The sequence below is a fragment of the Phytophthora parasitica genome (genome assembly GCF_000247585.1).
Source record: "Phytophthora parasitica INRA-310 unplaced genomic scaffold supercont2.33, whole genome shotgun sequence".
NCBI lineage: Eukaryota > Oomycota > Peronosporomycetes > Peronosporales > Peronosporaceae > Phytophthora > Phytophthora nicotianae.
Window position 1 is genome coordinate 437,285 of NW_008649019.1, and position 14,959 is coordinate 452,243.

Here is a 14,959-nt window from a genome sequence, read left to right on the forward strand (position 1 = left end):
TCTGTCGTCCCTACGAGCCACTGATAGTCGTCGGCATAACCCCCCGAGTAACCTGTAGCTATGACCGAAGTGACGGTGTCTCGCCGCGACTCAGCGGCGTCTGCTCCGTCGTCCCCGGACGAATTGCTCCGTAACGTATTGGCCGAGGAGAACCCGACGGTGTCGGCCCCGCTGGTCTCAGCGCTGAGCAACGACGCGACTCTCGCCCGCTTCATCAGCTTCGTCACACGCGCACCGGTTTCAAGCTCCCAGCTGCCCGATGGTCCCGACGCCAATAAACTCGCGACTGCTGAGGACGCTGCAGCACGCCGCGAAGATGAGACGAAGGAAAATGTGACACCCGAGCTATTGACGTCCTATCGCGCCACGATGCTGCTGACGAACGACGACACAGCAGACGCGCTGCTCACGTTCCTCGGGGACAAGAGCAAGTTGCTGACGCGCTGTCTGTTCCAAGCGTTTCAGAGCGACGCCCAGGGCAACTTACGTCACGCCTGTCGGGTCATCGACCACCTGCTGCGCTTCTATCTGGATGACGTGTACGATGTGCTCGGTAAAGATGCCAAGACCGTGCAGAGGTACATGGGTGCCATGATTCCCTATCTGGAGCATGCGCCCGTGGCCGAGTTGTTCCTGACGCTGGTATGTAAGCCACACAGCGCGGCAGTTATGAGGTTCTACGCCTCGACGCCACCGAAGAAGTGGGCGTTCTTCCGTGCACTGGCAGAATGGAAGATGCTGCTCGTGCTGGCCAACCACGTGTGTAGTACGGAGTATGGAGAAACCCACACCATTGGGGCTGCCGATGTGTTTGTAGAGCTACTGGACCGCCTTGCAGCTGATGAAAATGGACAATTATTGTTGCAACCTGCAGCATATTGCCCCGAATTGCTCGAGGGATTGATCTGTGCTGCTGTGGAGCCTGAAGACAACAAGAATTTGACCCCGCAAAGGAGTGTGGGTCAACGCACTGCTGCGATGAAGTGTGTCTTCCGCTTGCTACAGAAGAGTACGTTGGAGAAGGTGCAGGGCCCGCCCACCAGTCCGTACCAGTCCTTCGGTGCTACAATTGTGAACCTTGTGCCTAACCAGTTGGGTCCGCTGCGTCAAAAGATTTACGAGCTTGTGGAACAGCATCTTGGTGAGGTGTTGAAATACCTTATTCAAAAATACGTGAGCCAGCAGAATATTGAGATGCCCGACGAAGAGTCTGGAAAGCCACTACCGGAGACTGCAGTTCGACACACTGCTTACGTAGTGAAGGTCCCGTTTACGGAATTACGACTGACACTGGTCGAGGCTCTTGTGGAGATTATGGCGCACAACCCGAGTTTGATGAGTGAACATTTCGATGCGAACGTGTGGCGTGTGTTGGTCACGTGGTTCTTTGAGTATTCTCACAACAATCTGTACCATGCAGCTTTCTATCAACTCGTGTTTATCGCGCTGCGCACGGATAACCAACAAGCATTGGAGGTACTTGTAAAAAAGCTTAAGTTGGTAACGCTGTTGGTGGAGCACTACCGTGCGGACGGTGACACTACCAGCAATAAGGGGTACATTTTGCAGATTTGCAATGCTATTCGTCTGCAGGCAGCTTCGCAGTCACCTGAGGCGTTCTTGCGAAACTTCTTGCAGTCACACACGACATGGCGTGGATTTGAGCAGGAATTGCGCGACCAGACCAGTCTACTGTGTGTTAACGGCCTGGGTTTCACGGTGCCTCAGGCTATTCGACCGGGTTATCAGAAGGATTCATGGCAGATGCTGACCGAAGAGCAGACAGGTATCGACCATGGATCAGAGTTTGCCCGTTCTCTAGGTTTCGTGGACGACGTTGCATGGCCCGAAGACGACGCACCTGAGGGTAACAAGAAGCGCAAGAAAAAGAAAAAAGGCAAGAGGAATACGCACCATCTGAACGGCAGCGCTAATCACGACGCGGATGAGGCAGACAGCACCGACGACGAGTTTACTGCTAAACCGGAGGATGCTGCCGCGGCAGCTTTGATCGCAGCCGAGGAAGCTGAACTTGCTGCGAATGGGTCAATAGGGAAGAAGTCTGGTACATCCAACGGAGCAAGTACACCCAAGAAGAAGAAGAAAAGCAAAAAGAAACAGAACAAGAAATAGAGGCCCGATCCTGCCGCTCTTACCTACCACTACGTTGTCGCCTCAAGACACCAGGTTAAAACACCAGCAGCATCCATGCTCCTCGAACCTATGGCTAGTAAGTAGTACTTTAGGTCCCCTCTAGCAGAGCTCCCAGATTTAGGAAATCCCTGTATGTCGAGCTAGCATCTCGATCTTGGGTAAGGATACTTCGTAACTTAGACTTTGGTCATCCTTATGGCAGTTTGGATTATTCTTGTCCTCATGTTCGCTATGATAACCTCCGCCTTCTCGGGAATATCTCGAAGCGAGCGGAGTTAAGTGTTGCTGCATGTTTCATCTGTTCAACATCAAACAATATTCGTGCGTTTGATTCATGGACACCGCGAACAGAAAAGCACGCCGCCACCAGGTTAGCCTTGGCTCAATCATCATATTCATTTTTCCAGCAATGACCACAAACCGAATCACTGAGGTGTTGAAACATGCGAACCTTTCGTCATGTGCATCGGGGGTCTTGGAACACTAATCTCTATCTACGCCCGATTTCCACCTCGAGGAAATTCCGCCTCCCTGTTTCAAGTACGAGACATCCGATTGAGTGAGACGACAGCCCAGCAGTACTCTCATCCAATCAACTGCATACGTACCAAGGGTTAATGCGGTTGTCATCCGATCCATCATCTTCATCCCACGTAATGCGTAGCGACTCCCAAGGTAGCATGCCATGCTCATCAAAGGGTAAGGACCCTGCAGTCACGCCTCCGTAGTACTCACCTGGCTGTCCTTGAGGGTTGCGGAAGAGCATACGGAACTTCTCACCACAACGCCACGTACGATTCACTGCCCACGAATATCGACTGATGTCCACAACATACTCCGGCAAGCGGTTTTCGAGGCGCAGGATGGTCACAATTGACTGAATCGGCAACTTTGTATGTGTCGATTTCTCAGGCTCGGATTCATCTTGCTTGGAGGTGCCCTTCTTCTCTGGTGACAAACTGTCCGTCTTCAACTCACCCGAAACGTCCTCGCATGCTCTAATCTCTTTGGCCCACTTCTTCATTTGTCCGTCCGCGACATATACCAAATTGTGAGCCAAGGGAGGCAAAGTCGGGAAGCGACCTTCGCAAAAGAGCTGGCAGTTGTCACGCATGAGTCTCAAGTCGGTCATAAACTCTGCTGCATTCTTGTACTCCAGCGTGCTTGCCTTCGTGGTCATTTTCCCGAGATCCATGGGTTGCAAGATGATCTCTTTGTATTGTGGGAACTCCCGATCTGACACTGGTTCCAGGAACGGACCAGCATCGGCTAGCATCTTCAGCTTAGCCAAAACTCGCAAAAAGACTCTCGCGAGTCTCTGGTCTCGCGAGGGTAGAGGGCAAAAAAGAGTTCCCGGCTCGCGAATGCATTCGTGGTTTGCCATGTCCGAAATCGGCTTCAACACTGCCAGCGCATACGGGTCTCCTCCGCCGTGATGATACGATACTTTCTCCACTGTGCAGATCACACTCGCCTTACGGACAGGAGTATCACTTTTCTGCGTGAAACGTTTTCTCTTCGACTTCTCATCTTCTTTCAACGCTAGAGCGTGACCATCTCCGAAGTATACGACGGTCTTTCCGACCTCAGGAATAAAATTCCGGGTCTCCTTAGGTCGCAACTTGAGCCATTCCCGTCGATCCAAGCGAATGTGCAGGTCCATAAAAGCTTCGACGTTGAGGAACTCTTCTAGCAGCAAATGCAGCAAAAACACCAGCTGAGCGTATGTACAAGAGCCCTCCAATGCCAGCCGCCACTCGTGTCGCTTTCGCTGCCATGAAGGTCGGATTGTCTCCACTCCAGAATTTAAAGCCGCCACTGCTGCGTTCTCCAATTCAGAGAACAAATCAAGCTCGTCTTTAAACGACTTTGCTGCTTCCACGCGAGCATTCCATGTGTGGGCACCGTCCCATGAAGCAGACAACGTGTTCGCATTTTCGAGATGTTGCTTCAGGCACAACAGCATTTTACGAGCGATATTTTGCGACTTGATGACCCTGTCTTCGTCCGTGATAGTCATAACATCACTCTTTATCGCACCACCAGGAAGAGGGAACATTTGAAGCTCGATGCCACCCTTGGTATTCCACACAATGCCTGGTGCAGCATCGTCGTCTTGCTTGTCTTCTTCCTCGAAGTTACTAAGCAGCTTGTCTTTTACCTCCTGCAGCTTGGTTAACAAATCCAGTTCTCGCACACCCTTCGGGTTCAACCATTCCAAGATTGTCGTAATGTCAGCTGCAGTCTTGCAAACCACAAAGTCTCCAGAGTCTCCACGCTCAATAAACAACCTAGGCTTTGTATCGTGCTTGAACATGAAATACGAGTTGTGGTATCTGTCTCTTCCGATAGGAGACTCGCGAATGACAACCGAGCTCAGCTCACTGGCCATTTCCTCCGCCTGCGCCTTTTTTTCTTGCTCCAAGTTCTTCTCATCCTCGAGTTTCTCCGCCTGCAGGTCTTCGAAAAACTTGCCGATGAACTCATGTCGCCGCTTAATGCCCTCCGAGAAAACGTTGTGCGAGTTGGGATGGATACCTTGGTTAGCACAATCCCTTCTAAAGGCATTCTCTCTTTCGCGTCGCATTTTGTCCGAGTGCTTTCTCCGGGAATCCAAATCGGCGGCGCGCTTTCTGTAATTCTTGTAAATTAACATCTCCTGATCTACCTGAGATGCCATGTAGGTGCGAATACTAGATAGTGTCAAGAACTCCGAGCAAATCCACGAGAGAGCACCAATCTTGTACGCGGTTGGGAGCTCGTGGAACTCCGAGCAGTATAATCCATACACAACATCGGCGTATTGAAAGGACTGAAGCTCTCCGGCGAACGGATCTTGCAGCGTTTGTTTAGCCTTTTCGCAACCTTCAATACGACTTTGGTTCGCTCGAACCCGTCCAACCACAAACCGCTCGTAGTCTTGCTCAAACACATCCGACAAGGCTAAAGCAGCGCGACCCACGTCTGATTCTTCACCATTGTATAGTACAGCGTTATCCCACACCAAACGAATATCCTCAGCAAACTTCTCGTATCCATCAGGTCCCTCGTAACCTCCCGAATCGATCTTCTTCTTGATAGTGCCCAGGTCCATCGGATTCTTAATCACTTGCGCGTAATCTTCCAGACCCTTTAACGACGTATCAACAGGGGCATTAAAGGGGCCTGAGTTGTTCTGCATGTACAGCGTCTGTCGAACAATCTCACAGCCCACCAACGGTTCCACGCGACCAAGGGACGGGTCGATTCCAAGATCCTTAGCCATCAACTGGCGGAGAATCTCTTGCCAAGTTACTGCATTCAGCATGTCGCCATTGGCACGTTCGCAAATTCCATAGGTTCTCTCGCTGTTCACAAACAAATCCGACACCTTAATGTTGCCTTCAACAACCAGATCATCCAGCGGCGACATGAACGATTTTTCAGCTAAAATAACGCGTAAAAACGCCATGAAGATTCTGGTCAAACCAACGTCGGTCCCTTCGTCACAGCGAGCCGTGATACACTCGACGAGAGCCTCCAATGAAATCATCTCAAGTCCAACAAAACCCTTAAAGGTGCAGATCGTTTGCCACGCCATGATGAGCTCGCCAAGCAGTGGTCCTTTGACGCCCTTCAAGTCTGAGCAATTCAACGGTAGGCTGTTAGAGTTTACCGCATCTCCTTCCAGCAGGCGCAAGTCTTCCACAGGATATTTCAGCTCTTCCTCTTTTAGTTTCCGCTCTTCTTCTCGTTCATCCTTCAGCCGTTGACGCTCATCCTCAACCCGTTGCCTCTTTTGAAGACGCTCATTCTCTCGTTTCGCACGACGGACTTCCCGTTCGGCCATCTCCTTTTGGTGCCTCGCCTCACGTAGAGTGTAATTTTCGTGCAGGCGGTGGAGCTGTTTGAAAAACATCGACTCCAGATAGGTGTCCTTATCAGGGAACAGGTTAGATATCTGAGCCCGGATGAATGGGTAGTTCTTCACGAGAAACCAGCCAGACTACAAAGACACATCATTCAATAGCACAAGCATTAGATAATAAAACAAGACCCACACTCACTCCACATCACAGCAATCCTACCGCGCGATATCTCCCTAGAAGAGACAGCTCAATAATCTGCTGAAGAGTGGCCCGATATGACACCTTCTTGTTGATGGGCAGCCACTCCTTGAGGACGTACGCTACAAGGTAGCTAGCTTCAAACAGATACCGAACGTGCTTGAAAGTCTCACGATACGACGCGTGTGGCAGCAGCCCGGATAACGGTCCCGCAATCTTGTACCATGCATGAGGTGTGATAACCCACAACGTAGGATCTCCCTCTGCGTAATCGAGGCACCAATCCGTGATTTCCGGAAGCCAAACACGAGTGCGTGGGTAAGTATCAGGATGACGGAAACCGCATTCCATCAAGTTCAGCTCGTCGGGAGTTCCCTTCGCATTGACTTCAACAGCATGGTCAGTCCGCATAAGTTCGACAACGTCCGAAGGCAAACCAGCATTTCTCGAATCGACTCGGGCACTCGGTCTCCTTTGTTCTCTCTCTGCAGCAGGTCGTTTAGATTCGGCAGCCCGTTGGGTTGGGTGTTCCGAATTAACGGCCGTCGCGGTCTTTGTAGATGGGCGCCAACTTGCTGGAGTCATTCTCTCACCGTTTTCTGCATCACTACCGCCCGAAGACGAAGAATTGCCGGAGTCACTACCACTCCCACTTGAGCTACTAGAGGCGGAGGAGAGGAGCTCACTATCGTTGTCTGAAGCAGCACCAGATCCACTTTTGCCTGAGCGCATATCTTCATCGTCTGAGGTTAGATCACTACCTCCACTGTCTGAATCAGATTGTCCATCCATTTGAGTCAGGTGACTTGGATAAAACGGACTGGGGAAACGGTACACATTCGACCGCTGGAAAATATCACTTTCTCTGGAGCATGAGGTCTCGCCCTCCTTTTCTTCGAATTCGCCATCGCCTTGATCAATTCTCTCATCGTCAACCTTCGCCCGTTTAGTGTCATTTGAGCCGCTAGCTGCTAGAGCGTACCATGCACGTCAGATACGAGCAAAATATTGAACACGAAGCCAGAACTACCCGATTACCTTTCGGCCTGGCTCGCGACTTCGAAGCAGGAGATTTTGCAGGAGTGGATGAAGAAGAATCAGCTCGCGGACGCTTCTTAGAGCGTGAAGGAAATGCCGGAGACGCGAGAATTGGTTTGATTGGGAGAGGACGCTCAGCCAGTGGTAAATGCTCTACGACTGTTCCAAAGCCCATAATTTTTGGACGCTGGTCTTTTGGTCGATCCAGAATCTCGAGACTAATTGCTTTGCTGCAACCAGACAACATACCAAGTAAATATCAGTCCACCTTCAAGCCAAATTGTGTGGTGACGTACCCATTTTCGTCGCAGAAGAAAAACATGTCCAAAAGGCGCAGGATATCACCACCATGAGCGTACGGGTCATTAAAATGAGCCGGAATGTTGGACTCGATCGTTTCTTCGGGATGATCGCCAGCTAGAGCAGGGTCCACTAATGACAACTCTCTTGCACCGCGAATCTCTCCAGCAGGGACAGTAGGCCCTGTTGGAATTAACTTGGGCAACACAGGTGGGCCAACAGGGTTGGTCGGTGCAGCGGGCAACGCCCCATTCGCTTGGGGTATCGGTACTGCAGCAGTCGCACCTTGTGAGCGACCTGCGGACTGCTTTTTCTTCGTAGATCTAGAACCTGCAACGGGTTTTGCTTTCCTAGCTGTGGATGATCCAATTCGCGCCGTGGCTTTTGAATCTGTCACCTGGAACGAGGGCTTTTTGCTCGAGTTCAACGTAGAAGCTCCACGACTATTCGCAATAAACCCTGGCGGGAGCTTCAGAGTAACCTTTAATGACGACGGATTCTCAGACACGTTCTTCTTCGTTGTAGCTTTCCGCTTCGGCCTTGTCGAAGCAGGTGCCACAGGTGCTATAGCAGCATTACTAGTAGGTGGAGGTGGTGGAGGAGCCGGCGTTTCTGAGTCTGACAAGTCGGATGAGTCCGAGCTAGAACTGTCACTTAATGAGCTGTTACTGGAAGAATCGTCTGGAGCCGTAGGAGGCGGCAGCGGAGGCGGAGGAGGAGGCGGTGGGAGGCTCGGAGGCACTGCTATCGGTGCGAGTTTCTCAACCTTCTTCTTCTTGGTGGGAGATCTTCTCGGAGCCGCAGGTTTCGCTTTCTTCTTCGTTTTCTTCCTACCACCGCTAGTGGCACTGTCCAAGTCTGAATCGTCCCCGTAGTCCGAGAGAGCCACGTCCACTCGCTTGCCTGGGCGTGCTCTAGGGCCCGTTTTCTTCTTCACAGAGGCTCGTGGCGCGTCCGAGTCTGACTCCGAGTCGGAGGAGGACGAGGAGATCGCCGATGAGCTTGACGACGACGATACGTCGTCCGAGTCAGACGAAAGGCTCGACGAACTGCTGGAGTCCATGTACTTAGCGCTCATCTCGACCGACATGATGTCCGCGAGCGCCATCTTCGCGCGCTTTCCGCCTTCTTAGGGGTCACGTCTTGGGTCTGACGCGGGGACTTGAGGCGCCTGTGCACTCGCGTTTACTCTGGTAACGAACCCACCCGAACTTACTCTCGTCGCGCCACGTTTAGGCCGGTCCGGAGCTCGCTCTGTGCGCGTGCAGCCACGAAATCTTCGCGCAGAGTGATGGTCATAATCGGATTAGACGGGTGTTGAAGGTTAATATGGAAGTTTGTAGGCAGTGTCTTCTCTAGTGCGAAACTGAGAATAGACTGAGATCGATCGATGGTTGTTTATTTTGAGATTGACTTTGAACTAAAGTTGGAGCCGCATGGGGCTCAAGCCTCCATTGCTGCTCGTTGTCGTGTGTGTGGGGGTGGAAGCTGAACGCCTCTCGCTGCTTTCGTCGCGTGCACGCTCCAGAATGTGCCGCTTGATGTCCAGGAACGAATCGATGATCTCGTCTTGGACAAGCTACCAGCAGCGAAGGATTAGATCAGTTATTGCGGGGATCAACAGACGCAGCATACAAGTTAAGAGTTTGTCCGTACCAATGGGCAGCTGTGTAGAATGGACATCATGTAGTACCCGAGGTCGCGCTGCCGCTTGTCCACAAAGTCTGCCGACAGTGACGAGCCGATGTACTTCTTGCTTGGCAGATACGGGAACATCGGCGCCCGCGATGGATACTTCTCACGTAGCTTATATCCCAATAGACATCCCAGTACACTAAGTTAGTTCATGCCCTGTGAACACACTGTTCAATTCTAGTCGCAAATGGCTCCTCTGGGCTCACCAATATGTCAATCGCACAAAACTCGCGATAGCGGCGGACGACGTCCCAAATCTGCGTACTCCATCGTGCAACATGAGCTATATGCCACCAAACTTCAGCATTAAATATGCATCGAATTGACCTCTGGAGTTCCATTTTGCTCAATCCACGAGCAGCGCAAAATATATTCCTGCAGGTATAGTTTAAGTGAGCTATGATGTCTGTCTTGAATGGTAAGATGGAACGTCCTTACCGTGTAGAACTTGCCGCAGTCCAGATCGAGAGACTCCTGGCTGCCCATTACTTCCACGCGGAAGTCGCCTTGCAGGATCGCACCGCTGCTCGGTCGCTGCCGCGGCTGAAGCAGGGGCGATGACATCCTTGTTGCAATTGTCGAGTGATTGTAAAGAAGTAGGTCGCAATACTGTTAGAAAGCATATTGTAAACTACCTTATGTCATGGTTATTTCACTTCAACTTGTACATCCATATTTTTTTTTCAGTTTTTAAGGCAACAAGTAGAAGACAAAACAACAACAGCTCTTATATTCGACGGAAACGCAGGTTCCACTTTACACATGACAGTCCTTGAAGAGACATCAATCGCTAGAGTCTGAGTCGTCCGAGTCCGAATCGAAGGCGGCTGCAGTGGCGAGGCCGAAGAGTAGCGGTGCAGGTTTCTTCTTTGTCTTCACTGGAGAGGCCTTATCAGCAGGTACTTCGACCGTTCGGGTCTCTCCCCACGTGACAGTTTTTCGTCGGCCCGGGCTGGTACGTGACGAGGAGGACAAACGCTCGCCAAACAAACTCTCCGCTTCGTCGAAGCTGTGCACCGACGATGCAGGGGAGGCTGGGGTAGTAGGGACATCCAAATGACTGTTCTTCAGTTTTGGCTGCTGCTTTGGAGGCGAGCACTTAGGCGTGATGGTCTCCCCGAATAAGTTTTCAGCATGGAATTCCTCTTCGTTCTCACTTGTGGTGTCAGAATCAGCGCGATTCTTCACAACTGGGGTAGGAACGAATTTCGATACTGTTGGAGTTGTCACTGGCGTCTGGTATGGAGTACTCACAGTGATATTTATCAGTGGAGGCGGCGTTGCGGGTGGTGGCAGCACTTGGGGTTCCGGCATGGGCTCTGCAAACTTCATCTCCTTGTTGGTCGCAGTCGTTTCTTCTGTGAGTATTGTGGCTGGTTCGTTTTGCACCGATATGGCCGTTGGAACTGATACGACTTCAGGAACGGGTGGTTGGATAAGTGTAGAAGTACTCTTGAAGATAGTGTTACCACCAGCAGGACTACCGAAGTGGTTCTGAGCTCTGGTACCGGCGGTATGGTCCATGTCGTTGACCTGAAGAGCCTCACTAGAAAAACCCGCGGAAAGTGCTTTAGATGAGGCTCCAGCAGGAGACGCCTTTGATGCAGCCGGTTCAATAATCGAGGTTGTCACCTCGTTATCAGTAGTAGCTGCAGTAGTCATAGCGATCGTCAGAGAGGTTGATGCTCGCAAACTGTGGATCTCACGCTCCAGTGCATCTTCGTTTCGTAGCAAGTAGTTTTCGGCGGCAAGAAGTAGAGCATTACATTTCACCATGCTTGGTTGGACGCTCAGCAAACACGGCACCAATTGCAATGCACGCATAGACCCAAAGTGCTTGATGAGTGTATCCAGATATGCAGGCGCATCCATGAAATCGGTCCCAAATAACCGGGAATTGACCTTAAATTCCTCCAGTCGCGCCTTGTCTTTCTTGAGCAGCTTCCTTACCACCTTCTTGATGTTCTTCTCCATATCGACTGCAGCACTGTCGTAAACGCGGATAACCTCATCTGGAAGAGTTGGAACGGCTTCGACAGGTAGAAGAAGACGGAACGGGTCGATCTCATTGCAGTAGGGCGAATTTTGTGCCAATTGCTTTGACGTCGTCAAATTCGCTGCTGGGTCGCGTGGTGCATCAACTTGGACATCTCGAGTAGGGGGAGAAGATACGAACTTGGTTGTGTGGATTGATGCTTTTACTGCATGTCGCTTAAGAGGTGTGGCCGCAACTGACTCATTTTCCATCCTTTTCACCATAGCGCGGACTGGTGACAAGGGCTTCGGCTCCTGCTCAGTTTCCACGCTTTCTTCCAGCTTGTGGTTGCCTTCGGAATCTGCTGTGCTACATGAAGAGGTCGATAAATCCGAAGAGGAAGAATGCTGCTTCACGACAGGGGCTGGTGGTGAGGTGGGGAACGTCATAGGATGACGAGCCGGTGGCGGTGGCGGAGCAGCAGTAATAGACTTCTTGGCTTCAAACACAGCTCGCGCATTCTGAAAAGCTGATACTGATGTTTTCTTTTCCACCGTTGGCTCCGTCGTCGTCGTATTAATAGGTGTTGGCGTCGCGATCACTGGAGCAGGAAGCGGGTCTTCAACTTTCGGAGGGGGCCATCTCTTCCCAGGGAAATGCGTCGGCTTCGGAGCGGAAGGCGCTGACGAAACAATGTTGAGCCACCGCTGCGCCATGCTCTGTCGGACAGGGGAGCGGGTGCCGTTGCTGGAGTGCAGCGGCCGAGACGCCATGTTCAGGGGACTTGTGCTCTTGAGTTTGACGGGCTCCGTCTAGCGATTACTCTTCAAGTCGAGCCATTGTGCAGGGTGGAGTAACGGCTTTCGAAGAATCATCCAATGGGGGGGCGCGATCCATATCATGTACCATTGCATTGGTACAGTTCATGTGTAAGTAGCCGATACCGTCGCTCTGTAGAAGCAGAGTACGCACTGCGTAAAGCGGAAGCTTTTTACTCGTCCTCCCAAGGCCAGGTTGAAGGTATCTCGCGAATCCTCACTCCAAAGCAGAGGGAGGTCGCAGTAGAGCGAGGGATAGCACCTCCGAGATTGGCCATTTGTCTAATCATTCGGATTGATGCAGGCGAATTGATCGCCGGCCGCTTTGCCAACCTTGTTGGTTGAACCAACAGCCAAGTTGCCGACAACTCCAAGCAGAAAATTCGCATGGCGTCGTCCACTTTTTAAGGCAGTGCCTTGGTGATCTTGCGTCTTGGCGACCGCGACGTTGCCGAGCGACAAGGAACGTTCCCTTTATGTTGAACTTGCCAGCGAATTCTTATTCAAAGCCTTGTTGCTGTCCTCTTCACCAAAGACACTGAATGCCGCCTCTTCAAGGCGGGCACTCGAAGTTTACGCGGCCACCTTCCTTCGTCCACAACATTGACCGCGCGCCGTTCTTGTGGTTACCGCCGGGATGCAAGGCAAGCACCGGACAGCTTCGCTCGTCACAGACCGCCAGGAGATTTTTATGGGGCCCCTTTTTCACAAAACCACATGTACGTCACCTTGTCGTGATTGGACAAAATGCCAAACAGATGCGAATTCCATTGGTCAGCCAAATAGCTGATGCTGGTGGTGCGCATTGATATGGCGACCTGATTGCTCAAACGCCTCCGTCTTCAACCGCGGACGTGGCTCTGGCTCCGCTCATTCCGCATTTTGGTTTTAGGAGCTCATTAGCCCAAGTGACCTACACTCTCGCTCTCAATCCATTGCCCACTCCATTGTTTTCAGCATGATGCAGACGATCGTTAAGCGCTCGGCCACCGCGGCCAGAGCTAATGCGCGCCGTGCCTTCTCGAACGCAGTCGCCCCCGAGGCCGGCAAGGACCGCCTCATTCTCTTCGACACGACGCTGCGCGACGGCGAGCAGTCGCCCGGTGCTACGCTTAACTTCAAGGAAAAGTTGGACATTGCGCGCGCCCTAAGCACGCTAGGCGTGGACGTTTGCGAGGCAGGCTTTCCTATCTCGTCTCCCGGCGACTTCGACGCCGTGTCGGCCATTGCCAAGGAGATCGGCCCCATCACGGCGAATCGCGCTACGGGCGAGCCCATGACCATCTGTGGTCTTGCTCGTGCCATGGAGAAGGACATCCAGCGCTGCTACGACGCCGTCAAGCACGCGCCCAAGCACCGCATCCACACGTTCCTGGCCACGTCGGACATCCACCTTAAGTACAAGCTTAAGATCTCGCGCGACGAATGCATCCGTCGCGCTGTGGACGCCGTTAAGTTCGCGAAGAGCCTGACGCCGGACGTCGAATTCTCCACGGAGGATGCTGGACGCAGTGACCCCGACTTCCTGTGCGAGGTCCTCGCAGAGGTCATCAAGGCCGGCGCCACCACGCTTAACATCCCCGACACGGTCGGCTACACGGTCCCGGGCGAGTACGGATCGCTTTTCAGCTACCTGATCGACAACACGGAGGGCAGCGAGAAGGCTGTCTTCTCCACGCACTGCCACAATGATCTGGGTCTCGCTACGGCCAACACGCTGGCTGCTGTGCAGGGTGGCGCGCGTCAGGTTGAAGTTACCATCAACGGTATCGGTGAGCGTGCCGGTAACACGGCTCTGGAGGAGCTGGTGATGGCCCTGAAGACCCGTCCTCAGCACTTCCCTGTCTACACGACCGTGGACTCGACGCAGATCACGCGTTGCAGTCGTATGGTGAGCCACTACACTGGTATGTCCATCCAGCCCAACAAGGCCATTGTGGGATCGAACGCCTTCGCTCACGAGTCCGGTATCCACCAGGATGGTGTGCTGAAGCACCAGGCCACGTACGAGATCATGCTGCCGGAATCCGTTGGTCTGAGCGAGAACAAGATGGTGCTTGGCAAGCACTCGGGCCGTCACGCGTACAGCAAACGTCTGCAGCAGCTCGGCTACACCGACCTCACCCCGGAGGAACTCGACTACTACGTCGAGAAGTTTAAAGTCTTGGCTGATGAGAAGAAGACGGTCACGGACGCCGACATGGAGGCGATTGTGTCGGATGAACTGTTCAAGCCCGAGACTTTCTGGACGCTGCAGTCCGTGCACGTCACTGCAGGCAACCTCGTGAAGCCAACGGCTACTGTCACACTCGCCCACAAGGACGGCCAGGAGGTGAGTGAGGCCGCTATGGGTACCGGTCCGATTGACGCTGTCTACGTGGCCATCAAGCGCGCCACGGGCATGGAGAGCATCAAGCTCAACGACTTCTCTGTTGAGAGTGTCACGGATGGCACGTACGCGCTGGGTGAGGTGACCGTGCGGGTGCAGGAGGACAAGGAAGAGGAGGAGAAGACTGATGATGAGAAGCACGTCAACGCGCAGACGGGTCTCACGCGTGACCGTCAATTCGTCGGCCACGGTGCTAACACGGATATCCTAGTTGCCTCTGCTACGGCCTATGTGAACGCCGTTAACCGTATGATGGCGTCGCAGGCACGTGCTGTTGCCGAAGCTCGGGTGGACGCCTAAGATTACGAGAATACAACATCCAAGTAACAAGGACCTCGCCTCAAGCGATTGCGGATCCGAGCAAGGAATTATCGTCGACGAATGATACCAAGCGAGAAGGTACTCGATTGCGATGACGAGTGTGCCGTGCGTATGTATTATCTAATCGGTGTGAAGAGCATTACGCCAGCAGAATGAACAGCAAAAATATAGCGCCCAGGCTCGCGATACGATGCGAACTGGAGCGAATGTCTCTACTAACTTG

At 52.5% G+C, this 14,959-nt stretch overlaps 5 protein-coding genes across 12 annotated transcripts; 2 read left to right on the forward strand and 3 right to left on the reverse strand.

Annotated features, from left to right (window-relative positions):
* The first annotated feature begins 5 nt into the window (after positions 1 to 5).
* On the forward strand, positions 6 to 2,408 carry PPTG_13578 (hypothetical protein). The gene has a single exon (XM_008909347.1). The coding sequence runs from the start codon at positions 61 to 63 to the stop codon at positions 2,131 to 2,133; it is 2,073 nt and encodes a 690-aa protein (XP_008907595.1). The 5' UTR covers positions 6 to 60; the 3' UTR covers positions 2,134 to 2,408.
* On the reverse strand, positions 2,053 to 8,899 carry PPTG_13579 (hypothetical protein). 6 transcript variants are annotated; one of them, XM_008909349.1, is made up of 5 exons: positions 7,535 to 8,899; positions 7,239 to 7,468; positions 6,222 to 7,168; positions 2,763 to 6,139; positions 2,053 to 2,685 (listed from the first exon to the last, which is right to left on the reverse strand). In XM_008909349.1, the coding sequence occupies exons 1-5, from the start codon at positions 8,644 to 8,646 to the stop codon at positions 2,649 to 2,651; spliced, it is 5,703 nt and encodes a 1,900-aa protein (XP_008907597.1). In that variant the 5' UTR covers positions 8,647 to 8,899; the 3' UTR covers positions 2,053 to 2,648. The 6 variants fall into 6 exon arrangements, with proteins under 6 accessions (XP_008907597.1, XP_008907596.1, XP_008907599.1 ...); XM_008909348.1 differs by having other exon boundaries at positions 6,222 to 7,171; XM_008909351.1 differs by having other exon boundaries at positions 2,053 to 6,139.
* A 4-nt stretch (positions 8,900 to 8,903) lies between these two features.
* On the reverse strand, positions 8,904 to 9,839 carry PPTG_13580 (hypothetical protein). 3 transcript variants are annotated; one of them, XM_008909354.1, is made up of 5 exons: positions 9,672 to 9,839; positions 9,561 to 9,608; positions 9,440 to 9,490; positions 9,195 to 9,344; positions 8,904 to 9,117 (listed from the first exon to the last, which is right to left on the reverse strand). In XM_008909354.1, exons 1-5 carry the CDS (start codon positions 9,795 to 9,797, stop codon positions 8,959 to 8,961), a joined length of 534 nt encoding a protein of 177 aa, XP_008907602.1. In that variant the 5' UTR covers positions 9,798 to 9,839; the 3' UTR covers positions 8,904 to 8,958. The 3 variants fall into 3 exon arrangements, with proteins under 3 accessions (XP_008907602.1, XP_008907604.1, XP_008907603.1); XM_008909356.1 differs by having other exon boundaries at positions 8,904 to 9,344; XM_008909355.1 differs by having other exon boundaries at positions 9,440 to 9,608.
* A 39-nt stretch (positions 9,840 to 9,878) lies between these two features.
* PPTG_13581 (hypothetical protein) lies at positions 9,879 to 14,534 on the reverse strand. Its single transcript, XM_008909357.1, has one exon. It carries the CDS (start codon positions 11,979 to 11,981, stop codon positions 10,017 to 10,019), a length of 1,965 nt encoding a protein of 654 aa, XP_008907605.1. The 5' UTR covers positions 11,982 to 14,534; the 3' UTR covers positions 9,879 to 10,016.
* PPTG_13582 (2-isopropylmalate synthase) lies at positions 12,773 to 14,955 on the forward strand. The gene has a single exon (XM_008909358.1). The coding sequence runs from the start codon at positions 12,985 to 12,987 to the stop codon at positions 14,713 to 14,715; it is 1,731 nt and encodes a 576-aa protein (XP_008907606.1). The 5' UTR covers positions 12,773 to 12,984; the 3' UTR covers positions 14,716 to 14,955.
* The last annotated feature ends 4 nt before the right edge of the window (positions 14,956 to 14,959 follow it).

Excerpts from the sequence above, each read along its gene's own strand:
- PPTG_13578 (XM_008909347.1), top strand. The coding sequence starts at position 61 with ATGACCGAAGTGACGGTGTCTCGCCGCGACTCAGCGGCGTCTGCTCCG.
- PPTG_13579 (XM_008909348.1), bottom strand. The coding sequence starts at position 8,646 with ATGGCGCTCGCGGACATCATGTCGGTCGAGATGAGCGCTAAGTACATG. Across the intron at positions 7,172-7,238 it reads GTCGCGAGCCAGGCCGAAAG|CAGCTAGCGGCTCAAATGAC; the intron begins GTAATCGGGTAG and ends GGTACGCTCTAG. Across the intron at positions 6,140-6,221 it reads TTCTAGGGAGATATCGCGCG|TCTGGCTGGTTTCTCGTGAA; the intron begins GTAGGATTGCTG and ends GTGTCTTTGTAG.
- PPTG_13580 (XM_008909354.1), bottom strand. The coding sequence starts at position 9,797 with ATGTCATCGCCCCTGCTTCAGCCGCGGCAGCGACCGAGCAGCGGTGCG. Across the intron at positions 9,491-9,560 it reads AGCAAAATGGAACTCCAGAG|ATTTGGGACGTCGTCCGCCG; the intron begins GTCAATTCGATG and ends TGGAGTACGCAG. Across the intron at positions 9,118-9,194 it reads TTCTACACAGCTGCCCATTG|CTTGTCCAAGACGAGATCAT; the intron begins GTACGGACAAAC and ends CGCTGCTGGTAG.
- PPTG_13581 (XM_008909357.1), bottom strand. The coding sequence starts at position 11,981 with ATGGCGTCTCGGCCGCTGCACTCCAGCAACGGCACCCGCTCCCCTGTC.
- PPTG_13582 (XM_008909358.1), top strand. The coding sequence starts at position 12,985 with ATGATGCAGACGATCGTTAAGCGCTCGGCCACCGCGGCCAGAGCTAAT.